This window comes from Passer domesticus, chromosome 10 (assembly GCF_036417665.1).
Source record: "Passer domesticus isolate bPasDom1 chromosome 10, bPasDom1.hap1, whole genome shotgun sequence".
Lineage (NCBI taxonomy): Eukaryota > Metazoa > Chordata > Aves > Passeriformes > Passeridae > Passer > Passer domesticus.
The window spans coordinates 30,207,920-30,224,464 of record NC_087483.1 but is presented as its reverse complement, the minus strand read 5'-3'; the positions used below and the strand labels follow the sequence as shown (position 1 = coordinate 30,224,464).

At 38.3% G+C, this 16,545-nt stretch overlaps 1 protein-coding gene across 1 annotated transcript in view; it reads left to right on the top strand.

Moving 5' to 3' along the window:
* CNTNAP5 (contactin associated protein family member 5) overlaps positions 1–14,897 on the top strand; it is a 273,862-nt gene extending 258,965 nt beyond the window's left edge. Inside the window, exons 22-24 of the mRNA XM_064434947.1 lie at positions 1,363–1,581; positions 5,717–5,788; positions 6,794–14,897. Of these exons, the coding sequence (XP_064291017.1) occupies positions 1,363–1,581; positions 5,717–5,788; positions 6,794–6,990 (488 nt within the window). The 3' untranslated portion in view covers positions 6,991–14,897. The remainder of the gene's footprint in view (positions 1–1,362; positions 1,582–5,716; positions 5,789–6,793) is intronic.
* The last annotated feature ends 1,648 nt before the right edge of the window (positions 14,898–16,545 follow it).

Sequence of the window (16,545 nt, the reverse complement as noted above, 5' to 3'; positions counted from 1 at the left end):
AGAAACCCTTATTTCCCAATGTCATTGGAAATATTCCCAAAACTTTCAATGCTTGAAGGTTGTTTTTTTGTTTGGATTTTTTTTTTTTTTTTTCCATTAGCAAGTATTTTTTAAGACTTTGAATAAGTTTTGATACTGTATCTGTGTGCATTTGTAGGCTTTTTCTTGTTTGATTGACCTAGATATAAAACACATCAGGTTTGAAGACCTCTGAGCAGCATGAATTTCAATTTCTGGAAAGTAAATAATATGAGTTTGGAGAAAATAGAAAATGGGCTCACTGTCCTTCCCTGACTTTCCCAAACAATCTTTGATATAAAAACTTTTGGAAGTAAATTTTTTTACTGTGAGGGTGGAACATTGGAACAGGCTGCCTGAAAGAGTTATGGATTCTCATCCCTGGAAGTGCTCAAGGCCAGCTTGGATGGGGTCCTGAGCAGCCAGGTCTAGTGAGAGGTGTGCCTGCCCATGGCAGGGGGTTGGAATGAGATGATCTTTAAGGTTGCTTCCAAACAAAACCACTCTATGATTATTTGCTTGATTTGCTTTCTCTTTGTGAAATTTAACTGAACACACAGCAACAGATAAGTTATTTGTGCTATTTTATCTACAGGCCGGAAAATAATGTTTTAGTTATGATTTAGATAAGAAAAGGTATAGTTTTAGTCTTTATTTTATTAGTGAAATAGGGCTAGTAGAGTGAGAACCTGTCTAGTAACTAGGAAGATTCTTAGGAATTCTGATAGTAAAAAAGCAGTAACAGTAACATGAAGAGGTGCCTCAGAAAAGTTGAATAACAAACTCTTAAAGGAGGATGAGAAGCTGAGGTAAAAAGCCATTCAGCGACAGGCCACATAAAGCGTTTTAGGACAGAAAATAGAGAGCAGGGTCTTTCATCCAAAGAGTGGAGGAGGCAGAATGCCTTGGAGGTATGATCCATATATATGCAACTGATGCTGTTAGCAGATGAAAAAAACAAGTTAGCATATCAGCCTCAGAATTCTATGGTATTTAGTGTTGCTATTTTACTTAGTATTATTATTATTGTTTTTGTTGCTATTGTTGTGGTTAGTAGATATGATGTAATAGATATTGTCCATTAGTAGAGAAAATGGATGAGGAAGAAAGTGCAGTGCAGGCTTTTATGTGCAAGACAATTCAAGGTAAGTAGCATAATAGAGAAAGGACTTTGGGAGCCTCATGGGTGAGGCCAGGGAGGACTTGCAGGCTGCTGAAGGAGAACCTGAACAGTTGAAATTGGATAGTAGATGTAAAAGGGGTGGGTAAGGCAAAAGAGGATTAATTTTCTTAATGCCTTCCTAAAACAGTCAATTGCCAGAGTGTTTTTCTGTTGCATTGCAGACAGTTTGTCCCTGGACCCTGAAGTCTCCAAGGCAAATGCCTATGGTTTCACTGGCTGCCTGTCCTCTGTCCAGTACAACCACATCTCTCCCCTGAAGGCTGCCTTACGCCATCCCAGCATTGCTCCCGTGACTGTCCAGGGTTCCTTGACAGAATCCAACTGTGCATCCATGATGGAAGCTGACGTGAACACAGCAACCACAATATATTCCTCATCAGGTATGTCCTACTGGGAGGGAATTGGGGAGTTCAAAGGATAGAGGGAGATTTCCTTCCTGTTTGCTGTAATGCAATTTGTGAGAGTATGAATGGTGGAACTGGGAAGTTCCCTTTTCTCTCAGAATCAGCAGTGTTGAGGACAAGCACCAGGAGTATCCAAGATCCCTTTAAAAGTCATTGTTCTGAAAAATGTTTTCAGGCTTAGTCCTTGGATTGCCTAAAACATGCCTGCCTAGAACAAACAAAAAAAGTCCCTAGGCTGTAGTGGAAAAGCTTTAAAAGTTTGGTTATGCACCTGATTTGTCATTCCTATCCACTCCAGATAATTCTAGTGCTGCAGATCTCAAAGGAGAACCTAAATGTTACACAGATTCTGTATTCTAGTGGTGATAAAGCAATAGAAGTCATATAAAAAACAATTCAAATTTGTTCCTGCCCTAACAGAAATGAGCAAAAACTCTTGTCCAAACCCCTTGGCATGTGCGACTTCCACTGAATGCTTGTACTTCATTCTCTTAGACTAAAGAGAGGGAGCACAACTTGAGCATACCAGCAAGATGATCCCCATCATTTGTGTATCTTTTGCAATCCTGAGGCTGTCCTCTGGGAATCTGAAGTATTTTGCATATGTGAATTTGTATGCAGAGTAGGAAGCTGAGAGCAGCTGGAAGTGTTGTCACCATGAACAGGGACTATCAAGTTGCTGCTTTAGTCACCAGTGGATGTGGCAGAATTCTTAATGACCAGAAAAGGGTACAAATTAAAGGCTGGTTTTTGCCCCTTGACCTATAAAGCTACTTTCTCCTTTTTGATAACTAATAAAACTCTGTTTTAAATCATAATACAATTCCTTTCACATTTGTACTTATATCAAATCCCCATTTCCTGCAGTTTCTGCCTAAGATGTTCAGCAGAAAACAAATGATGCTATTAGCATTCTGCATGGGAAAAAGGCTGCTGATTACTCTGGAGAGTGGCTGCCAGTGTGCATGTGCTCCTCCCCAGCCCCCCACTTCCTTCTCACTGCCTTGAGTTGTCTGAGGTGTCTGCTCTGATGCACAGACAAATGTGTCTTGTGAGTCCTGAATGGGCAATGATACTGAAAATATGAACTCTTTGCCCTGTGATCTGTCACCTCAATGATACAATTTTTCTAAGGAGTTTAGAAAGCAGTAAAACCTGAGGCTCAGAACTTCAGGGCAGAACACAGAGCAGAGTGTAGCATTTGAACTTAAATATTTAAAGCATACAATCAGTTGCGCTCTATTGTTAAGGTTAAGCACTGTTGCATCAGAAATGCAGAATTATTATAAAAACTCAGGCCTGTCTTGTCACTCTGTGCTCTAAAATATGATTTCCTCTCAATGTGATGAATTATCTGACATTCCAGTCTCACTATTCACACTGGATTTGATTAAAGCCTGAATAAGATCTTTAGAACAAGTGAGCTCTGAAGACTTCATGTCTTTATATGCTAAAGTAAAAGCAATGGGTGGTTGATTCTTGTTTAAAAAAAATTCCAATTTGTAGCAAATTATAATTTCTATAGATGTACTTGAGCATTACATTTTTACATGCAAAGGACACATTTCAAGAAATAAAAAGAAAACAGAGTCAAGGATTAACTTTCAAATTTAGTGCTCATATCTCAATTCATCACTTCCAATTTCTCATTATTGAATGTCTGAGAAGAAAATAGAACTTCAAAGAAGGCTGTACATGTCTGTGTCGATATTCTAATGTGCAGATACAACAAAAAATCCCACTAGGAAAGCTCTTAAAGCATGTGAAAAAAAGCCTTCTATATTTGTAACTTGAAAACAATTGAAGCTGTTTCCTTCAGGAAGGAATATTTGTGTTCAAAAAAGTTTCCTCGCAGACAGATATGGAATAAAATCCATTCACACAGTTATCTGAACACACTTCTTCTGATGAGGAAGCACAAAATGGGAGGTGATTTACTGTGGTTTTGATATTTAACACAGATCTGCAGATCACCTTCTTCCTTGCTGAGGCACATGCAAAGATCTTGTTATTTTGAACTCTATATTGATAGTACAGAGATAATAGACTTTTCCTATGATATTTTTTCTTAATATTAAACTGCTGTAAACAGCTGTGTGAATGGTGGAGTCTTGAGCTGCCTGTCCTCTGAGAGCAGCTCTTCAAGCATATAAAGTAAAAACAGTCAGATACTTCCATAAGTCTGGAACTACACAGAAAAGATTTTGCTTCTGAAAGGCACCTTAAAGAGTGAAGTTCTGTCTCACTGTGCTAATTGTGCTGAAGCTGGTATTTCCAAACAAGCTCTGAGTGGCTAGGGATGTGCCAGAACAGCCTTGGCTGTAGCAACTATGAGATGGTGAAGTTGAGGATCCTCAGAGGAAGGAAAAAAGGCAGAAATGCATGACTGCAACCTGTGACCTTCTCTTGGGCCTGCTTGAAAGAATCCTACAGGATACAGACTTGATAAGAAGAGTGGTGTGAGGTCCAGAGAGGTTGTAAAGTCTTCATGCTTGGATATTTTCAAAACCCAAATGGATACAGCTCTGAAAATCTTGCTCTAAGAGACTTGGATTTGAGTAGGGGTTTGCACCAGATGATTTATAGGGAGCATTGAGACCTCAGCAGGGCTTCCAACTTCAGTGAATCAAGCTGTAATGCCATCAGTTTTATCTAGAAGGAGGAGAATGTCCTGTTGAGGTCCTAGATTAGACCCAGTATTGCTATTCCTTGGCTTCAGAGTGTATTGTGTTCCCAGTGGAGATGACTCTGCTATTTCAGGCCATCTGCTGCATTGTAACAAACCATCCTCTCCTTGTATCCTGATTTTATTTTTCAGGCAAAATATAATTCTTGGGGCTTGTGGCTCTCGGTCTCCATTCTGAAACTGCTCTTCAACATTTGTTCTAGTTTCTTCTCAGTGCTTAAATTCTGGTAACCAAAAATTCTGGAGTGCTGATCGCATTAGGTGTCAATCTTAAATAATATTTTAGGCACAAATTATTTAGGCACAAATTATTATGTAATTTTTAATTTAAAAATTTAATTTCATTCTTTTTCATACATAGTTAATAATTTTTCATTACTCTTTTTGACTAGTGCCATGCACTGGCACCAGTTGTGATTTTTTTCTCTAGTACAGGAGAGCTGTTGTAGAACAGATGTAAATTTTTAATTGTCACTGAATTCACTGTCTTCAGCTTGGGAATGGATTAAAAAATATTTCACCAAACTTCCATTATCCAGAAAGTTAACTCATCTTCAGTCTGAAATAATGAACACTCTCCTCTTATAGTTTGTGAAAAGAAGTGAGTCACACTATTAATTCTTCACAGCCATCTTAGGGTATAAAATAATTTTATAAATGAAAAACCCCCTAAATTACTAGTTTTTATTTATATAGCTCATGTATACTGAAAAATAAAGTGAGATTAATCCACTGATTGTGTACAAAATTATTACCAACTGTGATCTAATTTTAAATTTGGCCCTGGTTGAGTTTATGATCAGAGGCCTGAGATTAGGCTAAATAACCCCCAGATTTCCTTTCCACTCTAACCTTTTCTATTATGCATTCTATATTTGTATGTAAAAGTGCATTTTTATTCCCGTTCCAGTCCCATAAATGTAGTAGATGAGGTGTCCCAAGCAGAGACTGCTGCTCTTCGTGGGATTGAATTCAAGTTGTATATCTCATCTACAAGCATAGGTCAGATCTAAATCTGCCTAGCATCCCTTTCTTTTGCCTTCTTTCTGATATAATTTCTTAGGTAACAACAAAAAAGATAATAATACATCTCTGACTGAGGAAAGTTCCCAAGAGGCTGTTTAGTTAAAATGTCTCTCTGATTCTTCTGATGAACTGAAACAACACTTTCAGCTGTTAGTGTGAAACTCTGTTTCCTTTTAAATATGCTCTTAATAGAATTTGCTCCTGAAGGTGTAGAAGAAGATTGTTGTGCAAACTCACTTTATTTTTCAGACCCTTCTGGTTCAGTTCTCCAATTCCCCAAATTACATCTTCTGAAAACAGATAGAATTCATGAGAGTAAGAGGCCACTTCTGTCTAAGCCACAGAGAAAATGAATAGTGGATATAGAAAATAAGTTCTCTTTTGTTTAACCAACTGCAGATCCTTTTGGGAAGACAGATGAAAGAGAACCTCTCACCAATGCAGTCAGAAGTGATTCAGCTGTGATTGGAGGTAACTTCATTTTTAAAGACTACATTCAAAACATAATTCTGTCAAGGCAAAAATCTAGGAGACTTTAAATCTGGGCTCCATGAAATCTAGTCCAAGGGTTTGGTTTTTGTTTTTTTTTTGTGTTCTGAAGCAGGTGAAGTATCTGCTCTGTTTATTAGCACGTATCTGTGTCAAGCTACTTAGGTAGGCAACTGCGTTATTGATTATTGTTGTCACGCATGGATCAAGAGGAACCTGAGTCTTCTAAAATACAATGGAACTCTGCCTGCCTGCCTGCTGGAGCAGGGGATCTGGACAAGATGATCTCCAGATGTTCCAGGTGTTCTCTGATTCCATCTGAGTCTGTTTTCTAAGACCCAGCTAAGTAGCCATTTTTTTACACACCACCCTGGTGAATACTTTGCAGAGCATTCACATATCTCATATTTCCAGAGCTCTCTCTTTGTAATCTGGTGGTGTAGTGGAACTCACCAGGTCATATGGAAGTATTTATATACTGGGGAACATTGTCCTCATAATTTCATGTGTGATTTTAATTTTCCTGTAATGGCCTAGAAGACAATTTATCTCTGTTTGATTATTTTATAGCATACCCTGTAGTGAGCTGCCTTTGATAATATCTAGAAGCTATAAACCCAAGTGTACAAGGCTTGTGCAAGGTTCCCAGAGATAACACAGAAGAAAATATGACAGAGCAGAAATTTATATGAGCAGATCTAGTGTTTAAAAGCAAACACACTGAACGAACTGTATTTCCAGTGAAAGCATAATTTTACAGAAATTAGGTCAATTGTATCAATATATGCTCTATTTTTAGAGTTCTTAAGGTGACAAAATAGAAATAAAAACTACCAGAGAGGGTTTGCTAGAGGCATATGGCTGTGTATGGACTGAGATGAACTGATCTATCATACGTGCTGTGCATTGGTAAATGCATTTTTGAGGTAACTGAGCCTTTGTATTGGTTTTCACTCTTTCTATCCTTCCTTTTTTACCCCTTTACAGGCGTAATAGCAGTTGTGATATTCATCATCTTTTGTATCATTGCCATCATGAGCAGATTCCTCTATCAACACAAACAAGCACATCGAAATAGCCAGAAAAAGGAGAAGGAATACCCAGAAAACCTTGAGAGCTCCTTTAAAGCTGACATTGACTTGCAAAACACAGTGAGCGAGTGCAAACGGGAATATTTTATCTGATGGACAATGCAATTTCTTCTTACTCTTCCTCCCCTAATCTCCCTTTCTTTATTCCTTTCTCCCTTCCTTTTTTCTTTTTGAATTTTTTTTTTTTTCGTTTTTAACGCTCATTTTTTGCTAGCTTCTTTTTCATTTGGAAAAGACCGCCCTGCACAGGAAACACTGAGAACCGTCACAGTGCCTCATTCTCTGCACAAAAACCTGGCAATCACAGTTTACTTCTGCAGCTCAAGAGACCTGTTATCCCATCCTACACAAAATAAGATCCACATGCACACCTGGTTTCTGCTGTCAGTTCTTGGATGTTTCAAAGTCTTTACATTTATTTGTTGTTATTTTTTCTCTGGAGCCATTTAAGTCATTGCTTTTACACTAGAGCTGGACTATGTGGAGCACAGGTAAAGTAGTTGAACACATAGCTCTGCAGATACTGGGACAGGATAGAGGGAAAGAATGAGATCAAAACAGCTGATTTTGATCACGGGCTCATTTACAACAATCATAAAGAACCAGCCAAATTCTCAAATGTTACTAATTGATATATTGTCTATTGATCTAAATGGTGTTAAATTAATTTGTACCAGTTGAAAAGCTGGTATGACATAAAGGAAAATACAACCGTCCTCATTAAGCTCCTTCCCCCAACCTCCTGTCCTTTTACTGTAACTTTTAGGCTTCTCAGTACTTTTCCAACAATATATGTATCAACAATAAATATCATTCCCATGCACCTCTTTCACCTCCATCTCATAAGGCTGGCTACGTAGACCCAGCATACACTAGTATAACCCTAGCTGAAGCATGGAAAATAGTAGCTTGAATTTCCAAGGGGTTTAGGAAGCTACTAGGACTTAGGTGCTCTATATTTGTCTGAAATTTTAGAAATGCAGCATATGCCTGTTCATGCCACATGGAGGATTATCACACACTGAGGTTAAACGCTGTTGCCCCTGTGGAAAAGAAAAAGAACATAGATGAGAAAAAAAACCAAAATAGTTTAATCTTAAACATGACTCACACCTTCTGTCAGCTCTTCTAAAAAAAGAAAAAATAAGTCCTACTACTCAAAGAAACCTCCCAAAACTGCGTGAAAGATTGATTGATATTTCCTGTTTGTAGAAATTGGAATAACTTCTCCAAAACTAAATAGAGAGAGGTCTGAGGTCATGTTTAAAAAGATGAATATTTGATAAACCTTCTTTACAAGGAAGAACCTTAGGGAAATAAAGAGATCCCAAATACTCCAAATTAATCTTCACTTTTTTTTAAAGTGTTTTGTCCTTTCCTGATTGGGAACTCTACTGAAGAATCAAGTTTTGCCCATTTTACTTGTGCTGCATGGTTACAGTGTGAGGATGAAAATCCTCCTTTTCAATCACAAACATCCTAAGGGTAAGAAATGAAGGAGTCCCAGCCAGTGAGGTTTTGAACACTCTGTTGTGTCCATGTGACATCTGCCTTTGCAGGGCTTCTAAAGAGGATGTAGAATTTGCTGGTTGTAGAATTAAGCCTAAAGTTAAGGGGAAAAAAAATCTTATTCATTGCAATACTCTTGATTTAATTTGAGACAACTGATTGTGCAGCTAAATCTCCTTCTTTGCCCTACACCTGATGTGCAGTCATCCTGGGGTTTCCACATAGTGGTCCTTTTTACAAAGATTAAAAATTAAGGAATCCCAGTATGAGGTAGTAGCCCACAGTAAAGTAGAGATGAGCTTACACTTGCAACAACTGCTGTTTTTCTAGGCAGTCCATTGGAAAGGTATGCAGGTGTTTATTTAGGTTTTTGTTTGAGTTCTTTTTTTATGAGAGGAGAGAGCAGAAAAGGAAGAATAAATAAATAAATGTTTGGATGTGGTGATTCTTTACCACTTCTTTTGGAGCACTCAGGGAAGAGAAAGCAGTCTTGGAGTGACATCATTCTTATGTGAAGAGGAATATGAGGCCAGCCCTATAACCAGAACTCTTCCCTGAGCAATTTTATAAAGCTGTCTATTTTGAAACTAGTTTGGTGCCATTCTCCCTCAGCCATGGTCAGCTGCAGCCATTTTGCCACACACTGGCTCTTTGGGTGACACAATTATTTGACAGTGTGTCTGTGTGATGAGTATTGGAATGATGGATTGAGTAGCTGGGTTCTCTTTATGTTGCTTTGTCTTTGGCAGTAAAATCCTGTCAAAGCAATTCCCTTTGCTCTTTCCTTCCTGCAGATCAAGCTGCTTTGTTTGGCATGGCAAAAGGGAGGAATAGGAGAGGTCATGGGTGCCTCTGCCTGTGTTTGAGTCTTCTTTTCTGAAATGGCCTCTGTATGAGACATCGCTGATGTGCTAATGTGCTTAATTGGCTACATGAAGAATGGAATAGGAAGGCAAAACACTGAAAATTTAGCTAGGTTGGGGTGCATCTGTAAAAAGAAAGGACTTCATATGAATATATACATAAGTATACAGAGATGTGCATCTATACCTGATGGATGTACTGAAATGGGAAGATTTTTATGTTACAGGGCTGAACAAATGAACAAGTTTGTATGGACTTCTAAATCAGGATGTCAAAATTATTCTTATTAAAGATAGCTAAAATATACTAAATGAAGTACTCTAAATATAAACTCCTTGTTGTTTTTTGTTTTGTTCTAATGCTTTCTTTAGTGAGTGCATAATTGGATTTCCTTCAATACCAGTTAAAAGCAATTAATATTTTTTTATAAAAGAAATACAGTTTTGAAAAAATCTACTAGAGCTAAAATTCATTTTCCTTAGTTCAAATTAGAATTTTTTTCCCACCTATTTCAAGCCATTTCTGCTGGTTTTGTTAATGTTTCTTTTTAAATGGGCTGTTTTCACTTTTCCTTTTAGCTGTCATCCTAGATAATATTTTTAAGTAAAGCCAGGGGATAATACTTTTTATGCATAAATTTTCAGATTTCATTTCAGTGAAAAACCTGCGACAGTCAAAGAGTTGTTTGGAGGCAGTTTGCATTTTCTTCCTTTCCCTAGACAAGTTTCATAATGAAAGTAAGGGACTGGTAGAAGGTTACTGTCTCTTCTTTTTCCCTCTTGGTGATATGATATGTAACCTACAAAATGAAAATTATTATTGTTAGGCAAGCTGTGAAATTATGAAGTATCTTAGGTATGGATTTCAGCACTGCAAATTCCTGTTTTCCAGAAAAGACTTGACCAATAATAGCCATTCTTATAAAGCTATTTAGTCATGCAGTCTGAGCTGGATGCCCAGAAGGACTCTGTGAATGCCAGTGCCTGGCTTTAGAAAACAAACGGAGGCTGGATGTCAGTTAGCTCACTCCAGCTAACTTGGCTGCCACCTGGGTGAAGGATAGCCTTTACAAGGAATTTAGACTCTTGAGGATGTGGATCAATGCTTAAGTGACTAAACAAAGTGAGCATTTAACTCAAATTAATTTCTGTGTCTGCCTTGCTGTGGAATGTTCTAATATACTACAAGACATTTAAATATCTTAGAAAATTGAGTCCCATTTCTCTTTTGGAAATAAAACTTTAATCCTAAGTTACCTATGTAACTAGCAGTTAGTATTTCACCTGTTCATATTCACTTACTAAAGACAGTGTGAGTATTTTGGGTCAATTTTTAAAATGTACACTGGTTTTATTTCTTCTTGTTCTTGCCATGGCTCCACACTTAGGTTATGTCTGCACTGAAAAAGCCAAATAAAAGACTTATTTTTAACTCATATGGGCTAAGCCAGAATTACCACCTGGGCAAATATAACTGTAAAAATGAGACATACAGAGATGTGTGGTTATCAGAGAATGTTCAGTCATGAGATGCCCCTGATATTTAAGTTAAAATGCAACCAGACTACAAAAATAAGATGCTTTCTCTCAGCTTTATTTTAACCTGATCTAGCTAGACTTAACTCATCCTATTTATCAATTGCTCAATTTTTACAATGTAATTCAAACCCTTATTTTAATGAGATCTTTGTCTATATTAGCATTTAGCTGATCACATATTTCACATATTGGGTGAGGAGCAATCAATATATCATATTGTTTCACTATGGTGATGGGTTATGAATCTTTTCCTAATGAAGTCAGTTATTGATTTTGCTGACAATAAGATTGAGTCCAAGACCTATGAAGCACTTGGATATTGCTTTTATCTTTTGGGTTTGTTTCATTTTGCATTTGGTTTTACCAACTGCCTGTTTCAGAATTGTCATCCAGTCTTGTCCAGCCCTGTGGCTGGTGAGGACAGGGCAAGAGTCTCAAACATCCTGTAAGATTAAATGAATCATTAGAGATGTCTTTTTCTCTCCATTGATTATAGAGACAGGGTAGTCTCCTGGCAATAGAGAACTTCTCTAGCAGAATTTGCCTATGAATACGAATTTTACAATAGTTTTGAAGATCCAGTAGACACATCTCCACAGGTATTACAAGTGACTTTTTTTTACTGAGGTGACAGCTGGGGTCAAGGACCTTGCATCTAAATTACTCTAAAAATTACTCTAAACATCTCTGCCTAGTAAATGTATACATCTCCTTGTAGTCAAATACATGAAAATCAAGTTTCAAAGTACAGCTTTGAGCCAATGACAATCTGATCAGTAATCTGTGGAGAAGTGGATAATTCTCCTTTCATTCTGTTCTAGATCCAACATCCATTTTTTGCCTCACATGGGAGCTTTGGCAGATAGCAGACATGAAGCCAGATCCACACATTTCTGAATCTAAAGCTAACTCAGCCCTCTCAGATGCCTTTCTACATGTGTGGTGCCATTTGAGATGATACCAGGGTATCTCTGCAGCTCCAGGAATTATGCAAGTCTTCTGTCATATCCTGGCATCTGTTAACCCCAAGTAGCTATGTCTCATACTTGCTGGCTTTTCCAATTATAAGTTTCCATCAAGAACCCTAAGTTCTCAATGAGATGAATCCCTGAAAAAATAAATCCCATCTTCAGAACAAAATCAACCTTCCTTCTGTAGGGAAGCCAATCAGTTGACGTGCATGCTCCACTTCAAATTAACAAGAGTGTAGAGTAGGCAGAACTTGATGTCTTTGTGGTCCACCATCTCATGCCATTATTGTCTGTTGGTCTCACCTACACAAAGTTTACCCTAAACAAGACTAGTTTCAAATATTCTTCTGCACTGCTGTTTTTTTCCACAGACACAAAGGAGTTTTTTTTCTATTTTATTTTTCAAAAAGCAGCACTTTGTAAAAGACTTGAGCAAAGTCTGAGACCTTATGAGTGCTATTTCAAAGCTTTCATGCATTTTTTTAATGCCTACTCACCAAACAAGCCAAGTGATATAGTTACACCCCTGCCAAACCAAGAGCCTTACCCAGCATCTTTAGAGGTTGGTGGGAGGCCTCTTGCTTGACTACGGTTCAAGTTGCACCATGCCCTTGAAGTTTTTTGGGGTTTTCTTCACAGGTTGCCATCACAGCTTCAAAGCATGATTTGTTCCCTTGGGTTCTGCAGTTGGCTGCACTTTCTTTCCCAGTGGAAAGTTCTTCATGTCCTCTTTCAGTGTGGGCGGCCCCCTCCTCCCTGCTAGTTTTGTACATGAAATTTCTAAACACATTCTTCTTTGGGTCTGAAGTAGCTTTTTTTCTTTGACTGTTTATTTCAAGACATGCATATAGAGAGTTTGAATATTTCAGTGTATTGGTGCTTATTTTTGTGATCTTTTGCACTAAGTTACTATGACAAAAACAAAAATTGGGAAAAAAGCACACTTTCTGGTGAACTCTTGTAATTTGTAAGCTCGTTGTTTGTTGTTTGTAATGTGCCGAGTCTACAAGCCGAGCTAAGGAAGGATTAAGGCAACAGTTTGTGTTGACAGTGTCACTTCATATCTAGTTCACCTCTGTTTTCTTCATCCCTCCTTTTTTTTTTTTTAACATGTGGAGCTATCAAATTGCTGGTAGGAGTCAGAGGAGCTTTTTTCACAATTCAAATTAAGACTATGATTTTTCTCCTGGCAGTCACAGAAACCAAAATGTCAGCTGGGTGTTCAACCAGAAGGGAGACTGCACTCCATCGTGGAGATATAGTCACCTAGAGGTGTTGACATCTAAGGGGGAAAGAGGACATTAATACTTCAAACTACCATTGTGATGGGGCAGTGAAGGAGGCAAAAGCTCTTGGAAAACATGCACAGTTTGAAGCCGTGCATGGTAACCATCAGGTGGATGTGAGGCTTTCAGGTATTTTTCTGTGGTAGTTTTTTTTTTTTGCCATGGAATGGATTTCTGCTACTTAGTCTGCCAAAACATAGTCATAGTTGTCCTGATGATCTGTAAAGTATGAGAGATACTTCAAACACGGGAGAGGATTTCGAAGCTCTGGCTGATACCAGATCCAAATCTCCCCAGTTAGATTGCTGGAACTCTCCTGGCTAGCCCAAAGAAGAACTGGGGATGGTTTCCCTCAATCATAACATTTAATGAAATGTTAGGCACAGCAGGTGATCCAAAGAATGGTGTTTGCCTAGAGACTCTCCACTCCCTTGTTTAACATGCTTATGGCAGCTTTTTTCTAACCTACTGACTGCTGTTCACATTGCAACGCTACTTACTTTTTGACATGCTAGTCATAACTCTCTTCAGAAATTTCAATCCCACAGCCCTAAATAGAGTCCATTTGGAACTAATTCTGCATGGGAAATTATTTACTCATTTCTGCATGCCCTTTACAGCTCCTTCTTGTGTCCTTTAGGCACATCCTTTCCTGATGTGTTTTGTCATTGCTGCCAGTGCAGTACCCGTATTGTCAAGAAAGAAGGGGTGTTCCTTAGGTAAAGCTTAGATACAGCCAGTCACAGCCTCACTTTCCATTCACAACACAGTGGAATTGAAATTTCAGAAGCTGAAGAGAGCAAGCAGGTGCATTTTTTTTTATTCAGACATCCAGTCATAAAAATCTCTACTCTGTGATTTTTGCAAGTGAAATCTGTAACACAGACCATATCTAAATGATAATGAGAACCTTAACATTGTTGTGCCTGACCTGCTTTGAAACCTGCTTTGTGAAAGCAACAAGAGACAGCTTTAGACCTGGTTGTAATTCTATTTAGGTCAATGTAGATACATCACAGATGAATTTAGCCTCATATAGCTCTTGCTTTGATGATCTCCTGCAAACTGGGGCTGACATACATGAATCCAAGTCAGGACCTCATATTTGTCATCCCTTACTGCTGTCAACGAGAGCTGCATTAACTGAAGTTGTATTGTTTTCTAGCAGAACTATAGATAAAATTTGGGATAAGGAAATTAAATTCAGCTCCACAAAGCCCATGATATGGCTAAGTCACCTTCAGGAGTTTCTAAAATTTTTGGTTTTGGAAGGTTGGTCTGTGGGTGGTGTCTTGTCAACCAATTAAGGAGCCAGCACACTAACACTGGAAGGATTGTATGGAATTTTAATGGATAAAGGCACCCTAAAAAGAAAAATAAAAGAGCAAAATGGCAGCTGAGATTAAGTATTTGTAATAATAAAAAATTGGTTCTTTCTACAGATGAGCCCTTCATCATTCATTTTACTTTGTTCTACTCAAATTTTATTAAATAAATCTCTCAGAGCTCTGTTCATTTTATTAGCAAAGCAAAAAAAAGAACTTTTTTTAATGATTTGTCCAAGGGTAAAGCAAGAGTCTCTCAGTTACAGTAAAAAGCAAAATGGAGATTTAGATTATTCCCCTTTCACTATCTGGTTTTCTAAAGAGAATTCCACAGGACGTTGCCTCAGTCTAAGTCAGTTTTGTAGACAATGTAACATGTCTTAATACCCTGTTAAGGGATTGAAAAAATTTAGCCTTAGCTTCTTTTGTTTTCTATGGTTACTGTTGTACAGAAGAAAGACTTAAACTGTAAGTAATGTATATTTAATAAAAAAAGACTTTTTGTAAGATTTTGTGTCGAAGACAAATGCCTCCTCTTGTGTTTTTATTTTATCTTCTAGCTGAATGAACATTAAAAAGTACTGAATATGGGAAAACAAATTATCAGGTGTTTACATGTTAACTCCAAGCCAACACACCTCACTGGATGATCCTATTGATTTATTGATTTCAGCTATGGCTAAAAGTTAATGTCAGAGGAAATCTGATCATCACCCACATCCCTGACATAACTCATTAGTGTTGTTGGGATCACTAAAAGTCATGTCTGCAGCTACACCTTGGTTCCGGTTAGAAATCCTGCCTGGTCACAGCTCTGTAGCTCTGTGCCCACACTCACAGAAGTGTGCACACACCTTCTCCCTCCCCAGCCTGCCATGCAGGAGCATCCAGTGTTTTCTGTTCCTTCCATGGGTCCCCTCACACAGCAGCTGCGCTGCTGGCTGTCACGGGGGTCACGCTCACAGCCTGCTGCCCTCACACGTGTCCCTGGCATGATAAATAGGACATGGCTCAGTCTCAGGGATTCTGTCTTGGCTTTAGGTGTTCGGTCTGGTTCGGTTTTTTCCCTTCCTCGGAAGCTGAAGACATAAATCTCTTAGTCTCCTTTGAAAATCACAGTGTTTGATATTATCAACCAAGAACCAATAAACACTGACTTAGAAAATAGCACATCCTAGGAAGTGCTCTTTCAAGAGTTTCACATGCTTGGATCTGCTGCAATTTTCACCATAAACTTGTGGTACTTACATAATCTGTGTTTCAGTCAGCCAAAGATTTTCATATTATCAGAGGAGATGTGGGTCCCTTAGGAGTTTCTCTGTGAGTTTTGTTTTTCCCTTTCATTTCTGGACAGCCTGTGACCCAGAAGGCAGGATTGACACAGGTTTGTAGTCCTGCCTGGAGATGGGTTATCTGGCAGTTCAGCTCTGCAGTGCCTACTTTGGAGTTCTACAGGCAGTGGTGCTCAGTGCCCTTCTCGTGGGGCTGATCCAGCCTAGCCCAGGCATCCCAGTGCACAAGCAGCCATGCAGAACACAGCCACCAAAGCCATGCTACCCAACAGAACCCTCCTGGTGTCCCCTTGTCCCTGGTGGCTGCAGGAGGTGGGGTTAGGTGTCACTTGTCTTAGACAAAGCTTCAAGTAACAAGTAATTCTCCATTGAGTTGCTTTACTCAGAAAAAAAAAAAAAGTGAAACAGAACTATATAAATATTTCAGATTTTTTTCATAGCTAATAGAGTGGGAGCAGTAACCTTATGAAGGTTAGTAAGGACACTATAATCTTCTACAATTTTATTTTTAATCCAGACCTTGAAAATTAAGTTTGCATGGCTTACGGTCTGGAGATGTCAATGTTAATTGACTTCCATTTTTCCGAGTGGAGAAAAACTGTTTTCTTTTTCTTTAACACCTTAAGTGGGTGCTTTAGTCTCCCCCATGATTTTAAGGCGGTTTGGGCTTTTTTTTTTTTTTTTTATCAATGCATTATGCTTCTTTCTTCCTGAGTAGGAACACAATGAGTTAAAGATATTATTCAGAGGTTACACTAAATAATTGCACTTGTATAATGGGAATGCATATATCTATTTGGCAGACTGACAAAACTTCATTTATTGCGGTTTATGGCTAGTTAGCAATGTCTGGAAGAGGGGAC